This window comes from Tenrec ecaudatus, chromosome 1 (assembly GCF_050624435.1).
Source record: "Tenrec ecaudatus isolate mTenEca1 chromosome 1, mTenEca1.hap1, whole genome shotgun sequence".
In the NCBI taxonomy this organism is placed as follows: domain Eukaryota; kingdom Metazoa; phylum Chordata; class Mammalia; order Afrosoricida; family Tenrecidae; genus Tenrec; species Tenrec ecaudatus.
In genome coordinates this window covers 152,816,164-152,832,834 of record NC_134530.1, presented here as the reverse complement: position 1 = coordinate 152,832,834, position 16,671 = coordinate 152,816,164, and the positions used below count along the sequence as shown (strand labels likewise).

Genomic DNA, 16,671 nt, shown 5'->3' with positions numbered 1-16,671 from the left:
ATTTCCAGGAAGTGGAACACACTATAGCTCTTTCTCTCAGTCTACGCACACACACACCCTAGAGCACAGAGTAGAACGGGTTTCTGAGACTATAACTCTTTAAAAGGGGTCTTAAAGGCTTGAAGATAAACAAGCGGCCATCTAGCTCAGAAGCAACAAAGTCCACATGGAAGAACACACCAGCCTGTGTGATTGAGTGGTCCTGAAGGGATCAGTTATCAGGCATCAAAGAACAAAAATCATATCATTGGCTGCACACCTCCATGATAGGATTGCTGAAGACAAATGGGTGCATAAGCAAATGTGGTGAAGAAAGCTGATGATGCCTGGCTATCAAGAGATAGTGTCTGGGGTTTTAAAGGCTTGAAGGTGAACAAGCGGCCATCTAGCTCAGAAGCAAAAAAGCCCACATGGAAGAAGCACACTAGCCTGTGCGATCACGAGGTGCCAAAGGGACCAGGTATAAGGCATCATGCAAAAAAAGAGATATATATATATGTATATGTGTGTGTGTGTATGTATGTGTGTATATATATATATATATATATATATATATATATATATATATATATATATATACCCTATTGAATGAAGGGGGAAGTGCAGAGTGGAGACCCAAGGCCCAAGTGTCGGCCACTGGAGATCCCCTCATAGAGGGGTTTAGGAGAGCAGATGGGTCAGTCAGGGTGCGATGTAGTACCGATGAAGAACACAGCTTTCCCCCAGATCCTGGATGCTTCCTCCTCCCAACTACCATATCCGAATTCTACCTTGCAGGGCTGGATAGGGCAGAGGTTGCACACTGGTACATATGAGGGCTGGAGGCACAGGGAATCCAGGGTGGATGATACCTTCAGGACTAAGAGTGTGAGGGGCGATGCTGGGAGAGTGGAGGGTGAGTGGGTTGGAAAGGGGGAACTGACTACAAGGATCCACATGTGACCTCCTCCCTGGGAGATGGACGGCAGAGATGGGGGAGAAGGGAGACTCCAGATAGGGCAAGATATGACAAAATAACAATGTATAAATTACCAAGGGCACATGAGGGAGGGGGCAGAGTGGAGGGAGGGGGAAAAAAAAGAGGACCTGATGCAAAGGGCTTAAGTGGAGAGTAAATGCTTTGAGAATGATTGGGGCAGGGAATGTGCAGATGTGCTTTATACAATTGATGTATGTATATGTATGGATTGTGATAAGAGTTGTATGAGCCCCTAATAAAATATAAAATAGAAGAGGAGAAAAAAAAAGAAAATGATTAGGGCTAAGAATGTACAGATGTGCTTTATACAATTGATGTATGTATATGTGTGGATTGTGATAAGAGTTGTATGAGCCCCTAATAAAATGTAAAAAAAGAAAAGGAAAAAATGATTGGGGCAAAGAATGTACAGATGTGCTTTATACAATTGATGTATGTATATGTATGGATTGTGATAAGAGTTGTATGTGCCCCTAATAAAATGTTTTTTAAAAAAGGGTAGAAAGCCTCCTCTTCTTCCTGTGGAGAGGCTTGCAGTTTCGAACAGCAGACTTTGGGGTTAGCAGCTCAAGGGGTAGGCCACCCTCTCACTGTGTGCCCCCCATTTTGCAGATAAGAAAACGAGATTGTGGCCATGGCTGGTTGATGGCTCAGGAACGGGACTCAGGCCACCGGGACGTGAGTTTGGGCGCTATCCTTTTCCTCCACGCCACCTTAGGTGTGACTGGAAGGACACTCAGCAAGTTAGGAAGATTTCCACTCTGACAAGGAAGACATTCTGTACTGTCAGCGGGGAGGGGGTTCTGAAAGCAGCCCACTGAGTGCCCCTCCAGGCTCCACATACCTGCCGGCTTACTGAGGCGCACTCGGGTGTCTGGCGACTGTTTCCTCTGTAGCACCTGCCAGGAGCCCGTCCGTGCTCTCTCCACCTTCATCACTACACACTTGTAGGTGCCTTCATCCTCTGGGCCCACGGAGAAGATCCTGAGAGAGAAAGCCTTGGGGCTTAGCTTTGAAACCTGCAGCTGTCCTTGGCTTGCTCTTTCTTTGTAGCTGGTCTTCAAATCCAGGACCCCAGCCGCATCCACGCTGGCCATTTCTTTGTCATTGAAGAACCAAACACCCTGGAGCTGGGGGGCCCGGCTGCTGCCCAGCACCAGGCAGACCAGCTCCAAGGGCTTCCCTTCAGCAAACATGCTTTCAGCCGTCAAGTTGACTTGGAAATCTTTCACTGGGAAGCAAGAGCAAGACGGACAGTTAGAGGGGCACTCCATCGGTCCTCCCATGCAGGACCATCGTGCCTGTGTAAGGAGACCACAGGGGACCCCGTTTCACGTGGGAGTGGAATTCAGTACTGAAATGTCAGGTAAGGATGGCATAAAAGCAGAGTTGAAAATGTCCCTGGCTATTCCTTATAATTCCAAAATGACAGGAGACCTCACTTTGTGTATGCACCCCTATTAAGCAATATAGTGGACCTAATATTCTGCACTGTGTTGAACTGCTTACACCTGGACTTCTTACACTTTTGGGTAGAGGGGAGGGAAGGCTGAGAGTGTTAATGGAATATTCCTTCACATTATGAAGTCAAAACGAGTATATATCTTCATATTATGAAGTCAAAATGAGTATATAAAGAACGCTGGTGGTGCAGTGGTTACACATTGGATTGCTAACTGCCACGTCTGTAGTTCAAAACCACCGGCACCTCCAGGGTGGAAAGATGAGGCTTTCTAATTCTGTAAAGATTTACCATCTCAGAAACCCACAGGGGCAGGTCTACCCTGTCCTTTAGGGTTGTTGTGTGGTGGAATTGAGTCGATGGCAGTGAGTTTGGAGTACAGGGTGACCATCGAGCAAAAAACTCACTGCCATAGTCAACTCTGGCTCATAGCAAACCTACAGGGGAGGATTGAACTCCTATGTGGGTTTCTGAGACTTTCTCCAGAGAAGGGTGATGGATTTGAACTGCTGACCTTGTGGTTAGCAGCTCAATGCATTATCACTATGCCACCAGGATTCCTAGAGTGGCCATCAGTGGGTACTAAGTATTTCTTGTCAAATAGTTGGACAATAATAATGCCTATATGAGAGGCCAATCGCTTGGAAATTTTCTTGGTCTATTTGAATGCACAGGGATCTGCAAAGTCAATGTGTTCACAATGATATTCCAGTCCTCTGTGGGAAATCGAGGCGTAGATCTTCATAGAGTGAAGCTAGTCAAGTACAAAATCTATTTGGCTGCTGATACAATGAGAAATCCATGAATTAAAAAGTAAAAGAAATTGGTGGAATCGACCACAATGATCTACATATAATCCCCCCTTTCCAGCGAGGATTAACAACAGAAAAGTGGGTGAAGGGAGAAGCAGATGATGCAAGATACGAAAATATTATAATTTGTCAAGGGTTCATGAGGGAGGGAGGCTTGGAGAGGGAGGGTAAATGAGGAGCTGAGATCCAGGGCTCAAATAGAAAGAAAATGCTTTGAAAATGATGATGGCAACAAATATCCAAATGTGCATGTATAGATTGTGATAAGAGCTGTAAGAGCCCTTAATAACGTGAGTTAATAAAAAGTAAAAGAAATCACTAAGGGTGTGTTCTTTCATTATAAATAAGTAGTTCGATTTTTAAAAAAAATTATTTGAGTGATTGATTTTTTTTGGCTCCTTGTAAATTAATCTGCTGTTTTCATCAAAATCTCGAAAGTACAGGTGAGTTTATCAACATGATGTACAGGTAGTCCCCAGCTTACAACGACGTTCGGTTGCTACAACTCCATCGCAGGTCAGTTGTGACATTAGTCAAACACCTCGTGTTACTTTTCAGCTCTCCTTTCAAAGCATGGCCGTGGTGTGAGGAGCAAATCATAAGACTGAACATCTGGAGCGGGCGTTTGAGACTGACAGCCTCGGCAAAGTGCATGCTGCAGCTTTGTGTGTGGTACAGGTGACTGATGATCACAGGGGAGGTTCGCTGTGGCCCAGGCATGCTGCAAACCAAAATATGTGCGAATAGCACATGACTTAAAGGGGCAAAACCCCTAGAAGCACATTAAGGTGTCTTGATAGGGTTCACTGGTCACGAGGACAATTCTTAATGGCAAACAATATTCTTAACAAGAAAGACTATTTCCACGGCCCACCCCGTGGATGCTTTCGGAAGTCCCTTCCTAGTAGGACTAGATCCTATGTGGAGACACCAGGAATCCCAAGGGGGGGCGGGGGGCTTTTTCTGTTTGTTTTGATGAAAATGCTCGTCGATTGTGACGTGTGGCATCGTTCAAGTTGCAAAGTTGGCAGTTGGGAGGAGATTTCTAGGCTGGGCAAAGATCAGACATGATGCTCTCGTGAGCTCTTGACTCGAGCTCTTTTGAGGCCTTGGTGTCTCTGGTGCGCGGATTGTGGAGAGACATCAGACTTTAAATGCCACTCTTCCTCCCTGCAGCCAGGCACGCTTAGGCAGAGCATTGAGGGGGCTTAAGGCTCCGGCTCCTCATTTCAACTAGGAGGCGAATGGACTCATTGTCTCGCAGTCATGGCTCTTAGGACTATTCAAAATCATAGATAAAGCACTAGCACAGAGCCAGGCCAGAACCGCTACAGGACTTGTATCCATGACTGGCTTGTGGAAGCTATCTAATCATTTAATAGAACTTGTATGTCTTGGAAGACATAAAACCAGAATGCTCTTTTAACGCCAAGATCCTGAGACTTTGTCTCATGCGCTTTGGACAAGTTATCAGGAGACCATTCTTGGTACCGTCGAAGAGCAGGTGACTAAGAGGAAGACCCTCAACGAGATGGACTGACACAGTGGCTGCAACAATGGACTCGAACCGAGCAACAATTGTGAGGACGGCTCAGGACTGGGCAGTGCTTCATTCTGTTGCCGCGAGGGTCACTGTGAGTCAGAATCGACTCAACAGCACAACCTAACCATAGCAGCAGCAGCAGCCCACAGAACCGCTGATCCTCGGTCACTTTGTCACACGGAGGTAGCGTGTTGCTGCGATGCTGGAAGCTGGGCCATCAGGGTTTCAAATACCAGCAGGACCCCCCACGTGGGCAGCTTTCAGGAGAACTTCCCGTCTAAGACACACATGAGGGGAGAGCCTGGCTGCTCTACTGATCTACTTCTGAAAGTCAGCCAGTGACCACCCCATGGAGGCCAACAGAGTCTCTCGGTTGGAAGGGGTTGGAAATACACAGTGGCTGCACAGTGGTCCTGAGCCGGGCACCAATCACGGAGATGTGGCGGTCCAGGCAATGTCTCATTCCATTGTTCATGGGGTCGCCATGAGTCCAGGGCAATTAGCAAGAGCAATCATGACCTTCCCTCTAAAACCTCGCACGGACAGAGTGGAAACTAAAGGTGCTTCTTCACAGTGATCCTTTCCAAATGGCAAACACCAAATTAGCTTACCGTTTTGACACAATTTTATGTAGGTGATTAGAAAGAAACATGACATGATAACCCACAAAGACCCAGGTGACCGTGCATTCATACGTTTCCCGAGAAGATAATTACCTTCAGGCCGGACCCTCAACGTTGTTTGATTTGTCTGCTTTTGAGTGATGAAAGTCCAGGTTTCATCTGGATCCTGAATCCATTCAATTGCCTCGCAGAACAGCTGGCCTTGATCTGAAGGCTGGAGTCTCCCTATGGACAGCCTGAAGGTCGAGGCGCCGAGCTTGTCGAGCCGAACGTCACCGGCTTCAAACCTTTCTGTGTATGAGGGCCCGGGGGTCAGCATGAAATCTCTGGAGAGCGAAATCACCTCGGTGGCTTGGCTTCTGCCTCCCTCCGGCATCACGTACCACGTGACAGAGAGGTGTGTATGTTGAGCTGTGGTTTTGAAGACCTGGCAGGTAAGTTCCAACGGGTCGCCTTCTTCCTTATTCAGGACCCGGGGACTCATGGTGGCGGTGAGAGTATCTGGAATAACTGGAAACAACGGAAAGCTGCTAAGCTGACCAGTGCTGATCAGACTAGCCTCCTCGGGTGAAGACGGCGTCCTTGCCAACCGTCTGCAAAGCACCTCCTTTCTGACGGTCCTTCCTTAGCCGTGTGCCTTCCCCACTAGCAACAGAAACACTTGCATCTGACTGGCTGTGGAACTTGGCAGAGCTAATGGCTCACCGATGCATTGACACTGACTTTGTACCCTAACCAATTTAGTTCATCAGCGCCTTCAAAGCGAAAAGTACTGGGAGCTTGACGATCTACATTCTGATTCTAAATCTGCCCCTGTATGTCAACATTCCTGGCCTTAACCTGTTCCCCTTTGTAGTTCTGCAATGATTTGTTGTGATGTTTGTTTTTGTTGATAGCTAAAATGCTATCCTTACCAACGTTTGGAAATCACTCTACTACCCTACCACTCTCTCCTTTCCCAGGGAAATTGCAGAGCCTAAGCTTCTGTCAACACTTTCAATCAGCCAGTGAGTTTTTTTGGGGGTGCCTACTCAGTGTTGACCCCATGCTCGCAACTAAGTCACGTCTTCTCAAGGGGCTCAGGGTCCTCAGGAGAGAGACCCAGAGTTGGTCACCACACAGCAAGGAGAGTGCTCCCCAGAGTGCTGTTGGTGGAGCATCAAGAGGAAACTGAGGTACGCAGCCAATCAAGCAAGGTTCCACAGAACTGGGTCTTGCTGTGCATGTAGGCACTGGCAAGGCTGAACAAGGAGTGTCCCCAAGTAAAGGGACAGATGATGTTTGCAAGGACTACGGCCCTCTCCCCATAGGAAAGGTAACTATGCTAGAACAATATTGCTCAAGAATAATCATAGCCAGGTTAAGGACCCAGCATAGCAATACCAGGTCTCTTTCCAAGTCCATGCTCAGTCCTGAAGAAGACACACAGTGGGGGGAGAACTCTCGAAGCATTGTCTAGTGCTATTGCTGGCTGTGTTGTTGGATGGCAGTCCACAAGGTGTTGGAAAATACACACTCTCTAGATTTCCATGGTAAAAAGTGACATGGCAGTTTCAGAAAACATGAGATCCCTTATTTACCGCCACTTCCCCAAATAGCCACATAAGCTACATGAGCTCCTTTGCTACAGCAAATGGAACATTATAATGCCGTGTCACCGTGCAAGGCCTTGTGACAGGAGAGAAGGGCACATGGCTTACCGGTTAGAGTTGTCTTTGCGCTGTAACTCCCGAAGTATGTTCCGTCAGTGTTGGGTGTGTGACACTCATACTCGCCGGCATCCTTCCTCTGGAGGTTTGCGATGTGCAACACGACTGAGTTGCCCTGGACCCTTTCCACATAGATTGCCCGGTTTCGCACCCGCTGTGCATACAATGCGTAGGAGAAGCCGTCGTCCATGGTGCTAACAATCTGGACTTCCTGGGTTGGGGCTGTCGGCAGGTAAATCGACCACTGGAAGTGCTGCTCTGAAGGGCCCTTGTGGCCAGTTACCTTGCAGCTAATGCTGACAGGGTAACCTTCAGCCCGAAACAGTGGTCCTCTCTGAACAGTTACTTCTCTCTGGCCAATGCCGAGCTTAACTTGCATGTAGGGGAAAGACAGGGGAATAAAAATAGATTAGCATTCCAGTTCCCAATGAACCACTTTATATGGTTCCCCATCTTACAATTCTGGTAAATGAGGTAGCAGGTTATTAGCTATAATCAACTCAAATGTTCGACACCTTCTCCAGGCTGAGCAGCACTGGAATGGCTTGATGAGTTGATTGCTCTTTTATAATTTCCACTTCCATACCAGTGTCTGTTCTCATGCTTAAAAAGGCAAAAAGCTTAGCTTTATTCGTGTTAACATGACTACCTCCATAAAACATGCCTGCTTATCTTAAAAGGAGTGTCATTGTAAGGCAGGCTCCATGTGTGAGAACAGACATTCATAGGATTTTAAAATTATGGTGGGGGAGGGGAGGGTAGATTAGCACAGACTTCCTCAAGCCTCAAAGTCCAGGATACCCTCACTCTGCTTCCACCAATCCACTGGAGAGGCAGTCGATGTCTCTGCCCATGGTACCAAGATTTTTTCTTGCTGGTTGGTTGAAACGCTTTGGCCAAGTGTGATCACAGACCAACTAAAATTAGCATCTGATGAGGCATGCAGCAATTTCCTTTCTATATCGTCAAGGTTGGAGTTTTGTTTGTTTTGCTCTCTATTTAAAAATTTTATATCCTTAATGAAAAGCTTCCTAATTGATTGCTGTGGAGTCCAAATGTGGGATCCCATTAAGTCTATTTTCATTTACCTTTTACCAAAAATTTTCATTTGGGACTCAGTGGACACTTGCCTGTGGGGACCAATCCTAATGATTAAGTCTAAAGGAGAAAACGCGGTTAAAGGTCATCATTTCATTCGATATACACATTCTTTTGAAAATTAAAATCAAAAGTAAAAAAGCTTAACCTACTTTTAGAAAGGTTGGTTTTATTTTGTGCCACAGAAAAGAACAAAGAACAAGTGAGAGAGAGGCCAGAGGGTGAGCTAGAACTTGGCCGAAGCATCTGGGGCCCAGTGGAGGGGGGACAGCGCTGAAAGAGGAGTTCAACAGCATGGCTTGCGGGCCTTAGGGAGTCAAGAGACATTTCACAAGGAGAGAAGAGGCCAAACTTAAGACCCAAAGCCGCTGCCATGGGGTCATCCTGACCCCTCTCCTCCCTAGAGGACAGACAAGGATCGTTCCCTCCGGTGTCTGAGCCTGTAAATCTTTACAAAAGCCGACAGCCTACTGGGTTAACAGTTCAATCCTTAATCCTGGGAGCCTCCAGCGCTCCTTAGGAAGCAGAGCATCTGCTGAATTTGGGGGAATCCACAAGGACCGAGTAAAGCCAACTCGGCCACAAAGACCAAAACCAAGAACCGCTGGCCGATTCCACGGTGACGCCAAGTATGGCAGAGTCAAAGCTCTCCATGGGTCTAAAACCATAAGACGTTCTCCGTGTTCATCTTGAGTAGAGTGGACCACCAGGTTTTCCTCCCTGGCCCTTTTGGGTGGATTCCACCCCTTAGCCTGTAAGCTAGCCGATGAGCACAAACCGTTCGAACCACGGAGGGACCTTAGAGTAAACAAAAAAGAAAAAGGGAAAAGAAAAGCGAAGTAATACAGACCACTCTCAGGCCGAATACGGGGGCATTCTGGGATGAGAATAGAGTTGAGGGATAGAAACGGGCTAGCACGGGGCCAGAAACGGGCTGATGGGGCTACCTGCAACTTGCACATGAGCTTGCCTGTGTGTGTGTGTGTGTGTGTGTGTGTGTGTGCATGTGCATGTGCTCAGTTCAAGCACTCAATCCATCAACCCACTGCACGCATTTGCAGTAATAATTTAAAATATACAAATGTATTCCAAAATCCCAGATAATGTGGTATATTTATAGCATGCTCTCTTTGTAATAAGCACCTAGAAGTCAGAATACTTCAGAAAAAAAGTGAAATGATCACCTACCGAAAAGTTACACTACAAAGGCAGTTAGAAACCCTTTCCAGCAGAGCTGACAGCTCACGGCTTAGAGGGACGTGTGCGCTGTACACTGGGCTGCATGCGACCGCGTCTTCTCAGTAGCATTGCTTACTCCAGCCCCGAACGAGAGGCAGCCGTGTGCCCCACCACACGAGAGTGGGAAGACTGTGTGCCTTCCTAAAACAGGTGGTGTGGCTGCGCATGGTTTGGGTAAGACCATGAAGGAGAGCACGGAAGTGGTTTCCCTGCAAGCGGTTGTGGGAGGCAGGCAGGCCGGTTGTCATACCGAAGGGGCATCCTGTGGGCGGTGGGGGAGGGGGGCAGGTGGTGGGGCAGCTTCTTGTCCTTGGTAGGAATTCCATGGGCTTGACTTTTCTAGTCATTTGTTAAAGTGCACATTTGCATTTTATGTATTACCTTATCTCCCAATAAATGCATCTCTCACAATACATTTTTCTTCTTTACAGTGCAGTTTCTGAGGTGCCCTGTCAACACCCTAGCCTGCTTCTGCAAGCACTTGTTGTTTGGAGTGGCTAGGTTGCACTTCTCTGCTATTTTTCAACACTATTCTGAGAGAGCGATGTCACGTTGGAAACGTTTTGTCGGAATGAATTATCGTGACAAATGAGAGCTTCATTTTCTACTGCTTTAAATTGCCAATTACATGCAGTCCGTGCTCAGCAATTGTGGGCTTGCGAAGTGGCCTCTCTCCCGGAGGGTTCCCATCCCTCCCGCACCTGGGCACCCACCCATTTCCAGTGGGAGGCCAACGAGGTACGCATTCAGATCCAGTGCTCGCTGGATTTTGCAGCGCATTGCCATGAGTGACAAGAAAAAAAGCCCACTGCCAGGGGATCTGGCTTTTGGAGACAGTAACCCTTTATGGAAGCAGACAACTCTCATTTTCTCCCAAGGGGTGGCTGGTGGGTTTGAACTGCTGGGGAGCATTGTGGCCCAGATTATAGATGTGGATTAGGTCAGCCACATGGATATTGGGAAATGTTGGGGAATATAAGGAAAAGTGCTAAAAAGAAATTACGAGAGAATCTCCCTATTTAGGAGCTGGCATGAAGATGCAAATCTACAGAAGGAAGAGCCAGGCAGGCAGGAGAGCAGCTGGGGGATGGTGGCCTGGAGACCAACGAAGGCCAATCAAGTGCTGTGGAGGGCTGAGGAACAGCTCTTCAGTTTGATGGTGAGGCTGACAGGGAAGACCTTTGGAAAGAGTTGAAGCAACAGCAGCGTCTTGGGAGATGAAGTGCCCATAGGAAATGTAAGCCACCTCGAGAAGTTTTGTTCAGAAAGAAGGAGAAGGCTGGGATGGCAGCTCGGCCAAGGAGCTGGGAAGCCAGAAGTTGTGACGGCAGGGATGGATATGGGAAAGGGATTGTGCATGGCGCAGGGATGGGGATAGGAAGGGGATTGTGCATGGGGCAGGGATGGATATGGGAGGGAATCGTGCATGGGGCAGGGATGGATATGGGAAGGGGATTGTGCATGGCGCAGGGGTGGATATGGGAAGGGAATTGTGCATGGCGCAGGGGTGGATATGGGAAGGGGATTGTGCATGGGGCAGGGATGGATATGGGAAGGGGATTGTGCATGGCGCAGGGGTGGATATGGGAAGGGGATTGTGCATGGCGCAGGGGTGGATATGGGAAGGGGATTGTGCATGGCGCAGGGGTGGATATGGGAAGGGGATTGTGCATGGGGCAGGGATGGATATGGGAAGGGGATTGTGCATGGCGCAGGGGTGGATATGGGAAGGGGATTGTGCATGGCGCAGGGGTGGATATGGGAAGGGGATTGTGCATGGCGCAGGGGTGGATATGGGAAGGGGATTGTGCATGGAGCAATGGATATGGGATGGGATCTGTGCATGCCAAGCAGAGTGAAGAACAGCAGCCGAGGGGTAGAAGGGGTGAAGCCAGGGAAATGCTGATTAGTGGTGTGAGGCCCTAGCAGACATACAGTCAAGAACATGGCTAGTAGGTTTAGAGCGTTAGAGCGTTTCTCAGAAGAGGGAAGGAAATGGCGTGGAAGGCTCATGGGCTTTTTTGAGGTGAAAAGCAATGATTGACAGTGGCCATGCACTGGTATCCCACAAATACCCACTCTGGTGCCAGCTAATTGTTTCAAGTACATCTATCTCACTCCTCCCCCCAAAGAGTAAAAGACTGGGTGGACTGTTCATGGCTTTCTCTTTAATGGGCAGGGAGTTGGGTCCCCTGCACCGCCCTCAGGTCTTCCCCTCATTGACTCTGCAGCTCAGCACATTGACAAAGCGGTCAGAATTCCTTGGAACATTGGGTTTCTTCAAAATTCTCAATGGGATTGTCAAATGTTTCACTTTGTGATTATTAGAATTGAAATGATTAGGTCGAGCATCTAAATGGCCAATCCATTTCAACCAATTTTGAAACAGAAAACGTCAATGTCAAATGATTTCAAATCTGCTTGGGGAGCAGCGGACATAATAATTATCTCCCCCCTCCCCACCAACCTTTTTGCCTTCTACACATATAAACACCCTGTAGACTTGGAAGATAGCTAAGCTTCTAGATCCAATTATGTAAAATCATTTCTCTCTTTTTCCTCCAAGAATGTCATCTCAGCAAGATAAGTAATATCCCATTCCCTTCTCACTCACTCAGTTCACTCACTCACTCACTCACTCACTCACTCACTCACTCACTCACTCACTCACTGCCACCAACTCGATTTAGACTGACAGCAACTCTATAGGACCTGGTAGAACCTCCCCTAAGAGTTTCTGAGACCGTAACTCTTTATAAGATTAGAGAGCCTTGTCTTTCTCCCACAGGGTGGCTGGTAGTTTCGACACATAACCACTATGAAGTACTAAGGAGCTACGGGCGCTCCTTCCCAAGATCCTCCTATGTTACTGGTCTTGCTGTGTAGGGCAGCGAGTCAGGGTGAGAGGTAACATATCAAACAGGATGGGCTAACTCCAGCAGCTCATTAATCCGACAACAGCGAACTCCCTCATTAGTACCATATTCTAACAAGACTAATCAGTCTTATATTATTCAAATGAACAAATAAAACTACAGTCAGATATCACAGACACCTACTAAATGCAGTAATCGATCGATTCATCATCAATTACTCTAGTTCATGTCCCCTCTGGATGTGTAAAGACCCCCGGCTGACTCCCAGAGCTTTTCTGGGTTACTTCCTGGCTGGGTATGGCCACATGACAACTGTGGTTGTGTGCAGAATGATCGCGAGTGAGTCAGACGTTAGGAGACATAGCATCTAGCCCAGTTATTATATCACTACACGCTCGTTTCAATGGACTTAGGAAAAGCTTCCAGCCTCCCCTTTTGGCACCTTGGTTACTAACATTCCTTCCTAAAGAGAGACAGTGAGACAGACAAAGACAGAGAGAGAATTTGTAATTCCCTGATTGATTGCCTAATATTAGTGCAGTTTGCTCCTATCGACAGTCTAAATACACAAAGCACATACACTTGAGAATCCCACTCAGACAACGGGACAGGACAAATAGAAACACACCAGGCCTCAAAAGATTTCTACCAGTGTACCTATCCATCAATCCTGCCAAGGCAGTCTGACGGGCATTGATCACCCAGCAACAGTCCTCCTGGTAACAGGCCCCTCACTCCCACCCCCTGGCCACACTTTCCTCCTGGACCCTTTCCGCATCTTGTCCTTGACTCAAAGTATCCAAAGTCCCTCAAGACCTGAGCCCAGTTCAACTCAACCAGGGGTTTCTAAGCAAACCCTTTGTAGGGATGCTATTTTGGTTCCTTGTCATTCTCTAGCCACAGACCTGGTGGCACCGATGACAGTTTGGTTGCATCCACTGTTGACTCAGGCATTGGAGACCAGTCTCCCTGAAGCAGAGGCTCTTCACTGGGCTCCCCACAGAGCATTCAGGGGTGCATCAACATGTGTCCAAAAAAAGGGTTTTTACTTTCACTGACACCTAAGGCAAATTTAGTGTTTCCTTCGGCTATGAACGTAGAGAGAAAGCCGCAGTATAATTAAGACCTGTGACTTTGTCACCAGTAAAAATCGCAGATACTTCATATCATATTTTAGGTGTTACCGATCTCTTGAAATGTGATTCACACGCATCACTTCTTTGAAGTTTGGTGATGAATTTCAATCATTTCATCTAATGCACAGGGAACACAAATGACTATATCACAATGTATTCAACGTGTTTGGTGGCTGAATTTCAATAGGATTGATTTTCTCTGCAATCCTATGAAGTAAATCTACTTCATATATTTAAAACATTATTCTGAGAGTGTTGATAGCCTGCACCAGATGTTAAGAGAATCAATGACAACAAAAAATGATCTGCGACTTGCTCTGAATCTACAAACTAACAAAACAAAACTTACCACCATGGAGTCCATTCAAACTCAGAGCAACCAATTCAAACTCAGTTCAAACTCAGGAAGGTCAAGGTAGAAACGGCCCTGTGGATTCCTGAGCCGGTAACTCTTTACAGGAGCGGAAAGCCTTGTCTTTCTCCCTGGGACTTCAAGGGGGCTCAAAAAGTTCATGGAAAAATTCCATCATCTTTTAATTCTATTTTTCCAATAATTTTTTGAAGCCTCTTGATATTTCACTTCCTGTCCAGTTCATCCGATTCTCCCTTCCACTTCCAAATTTGTTCTTCTTCCACCTTATTCTTACACATGTAAATATCCCTGGCCAGCTAAAAAGCCAATCCATCTGGTGTCAAGTCAAATCTAACTCATGGGAACCCAGCATGCCCCTGGCTAGCCTAGTGGGTTACACCTTGAGCTGCTACTGCAAGCTCAGCTGTTTGAACCCACCAGTCTGCTGCCTTAAGATTTATTCCCCTGGAATCCCAAAGGGGCAGTTTCATCCTGCTCTATAGGGTCACTAGGAGTTGGAATTTGCTCAGTGGCGGTGGATAGTGATGTGATGGAGAATGGAGTTCCAGAGGGTTTGGGGGCGGGGGGAGGGCTGGTTTCCAGATGTAGGCCTCTAGGCCTTTCTTCCCAGCTCTGGTGAGCCACTGAGCTGTTAATCAGTCCCAATACATGCCTGTCTGTAAAGCCAAGTAAATCTTCCTGACCTCTTCTTAGTCCCTTAAAAGTCCGCTCACAGTCACAGGCCAAACCCACAACCTTCTCTTTTTAATTGAACTGGAGACGATTGTTCCCAAACCTTCCCATTTCCCCAGTGATGCTCCAAGACATACGTATCAAGTCAAGTCCTAACAACAGGCAAACCGCTCAGTCTAGGGATAGCAAAGTCTCTCACTCTCTCTGTGAGGGTTTGTCCGTTCAGGAAGGTGAGCTAAAGGCAGGGCCAGGTAACACAGATATATGTACAAAGCTCAGGTGCATGAGATGTCAACCAAGCAGTGCTCCTCTCTGAAACACAAGGACGTCTAGGTAAGGCAAGCACCATGGTCCATACGTTAGACATTACTGTCTACACCAGTGATTGAGGCACAGCTGCTCCTGGAGAGAACAAAGGGTCCTGTCCGTCACCCCACAGGCTCCCACGGATTCACTCGCTCCTGGGACAAAAGAAGCATGCAGGTTTAAGAAACTTACTCAGAAATAGAAGGAAAGCTGCCACAGAGGAGACGCGTGCCATTTGGACCAGAACAGACCTTTCCCGGCGGTGTCACTGAAGTGGCTTAGAAGCTGCTGACAAATGCTGTACTCTCATTACAAAGAGGAAGCAATAGTGTGGTTTTTGGCTCTCTGAGAAACAGCAATGGTTTGTACAAAGCAAGACGGATTGCATTATGCAGTTATTTGCTAATCACTCAAATTTGCATGTGGAAGTTAGTGACTTGTAGGAAGTGGTAAGTCCCATCAGGTAATCAGGAGGAAATTGAGGTAAACAATGAAATAATAATAATAAAAATCAACTAGAAAATTTCACTTCTTCATCTTGAACTTCTTAATCTTCCTTTTAGTGAGGCGAGGAATTGAGACACGAAAGAATAGCCCCTGGAAAATATGAGTTTCAAATGCTGTGTGGTGAGACAGGTGACAGACTCTGGGTAGGTTGTCTGGCTTTGCACGCAAATGGTGCTTTTAGTAGAGACAGATAAAAAAAAAATCACCAAATTCTACTGAGTATCTGCTGACGGATAAGCACTTGTCCGGTGCTAGAGAGCCATGAAGCACTAAAGTATGGCCTCTGAGTTTAAGGACCGTCTGCTTGTGACTGTGGCACCCGGTGGAGGTAAACAGGAACCCAGGACAGAACTGGCTCTCCCATAAAGCCGTCAAGTCCCCTAAGAGAAATGCAAGCAAAGAGATATGGCTGTTTGAAGAAGGAAGAGAACAAACCCAATTTGGGGATAATAGAGGTCAGAAAAATCTCTAGGGAAAAGGTAGCATTTTAAGCGAGGCCCTACTTTCCTAAAAGAATTGCCGTGGAGCACTGGTGACGCCGTGGTGGTGGTGTGCACAGCTGCTAATGGAAAGGCTGGCTGTTCGAACCCACCAGTTGCTCCATGGGAGAAAGACGTGGCAGTGTCTGTCTGTATGGACTTCACCTCTGGGAACTCTATGGGGTTCAATAGGGTCACTGTGAGTCAGCGTTGACTCTATGGCAATGGACTGTCTGGGAACCTCCAACTTCTGCTTTTTTGGTTTTGCTACTTTTTCCTCATATTGTCTATTAGCAGTGATACCTATTATGGATTGGATTTTCGTGTCTGAAAATATGTTGGAACTGTAACCCCGATACTATTGAATGTAATCTAATTGGGTGTACTCAACTGCCCACAAGGCCATCAGATGTAATCAATCTGCTGAGGTCATACCAGTGTAGGGTGGAACCTAAGTCTCATTACTTCTGAGCTAGGTAAAGAGTTGCCCAGAGAGAGGAAGAAAGCACACACTGGGGAACACATGTTCATGGAGGATCACCAAGGAGCACTAGCTCTACTGACGAGAGTTGGGCCTGATTTGGATTTTTAGCTTCCAGACTATGAGACAATGACTTTGTTTTTTAGAGCCACTTGTTTGTGATGTTTGTATTACAGTAGTGCTAGCAAACTAAGACACCTAATCACTAGCAGCCCTTGGCAATGTCACTCAAGTAGTAAATACAAATGCCCTTAGTGAAAGGTCATTCACTTCCCGTTTCAAGTATTATGCAAGACTTGGGAGGTCAAGAATTCTGGGTCCTTTGTTCTGAAAACTTGGAATCTATTTTAATCAACATTAGTGCATAAAGAGGACA

At 46.9% G+C, this 16,671-nt stretch overlaps 1 protein-coding gene across 2 annotated transcripts in view; it reads right to left on the bottom strand.

Moving 5' to 3' along the window:
- CD101 (CD101 molecule) overlaps positions 1-15,063 on the bottom strand; it is a 44,362-nt gene extending 29,299 nt beyond the window's left edge. Inside the window, exons 1-4 of one of the 2 annotated variants that reach the window (XM_075540325.1) lie at positions 15,021-15,063; positions 7,120-7,500; positions 5,513-5,929; positions 1,824-2,210 (exon numbers count right to left, since the gene is read on the bottom strand). In XM_075540325.1, the coding sequence (XP_075396440.1) occupies positions 1,824-2,210; positions 5,513-5,929; positions 7,120-7,500; positions 15,021-15,063 (1,228 nt within the window). The remainder of the gene's footprint in view (positions 1-1,823; positions 2,211-5,512; positions 5,930-7,119; positions 7,501-15,020) is intronic. The other variant, XM_075540326.1, reaches the window with a different exon arrangement.
- Positions 15,064-16,671: the final 1,608 nt, after the last annotated feature.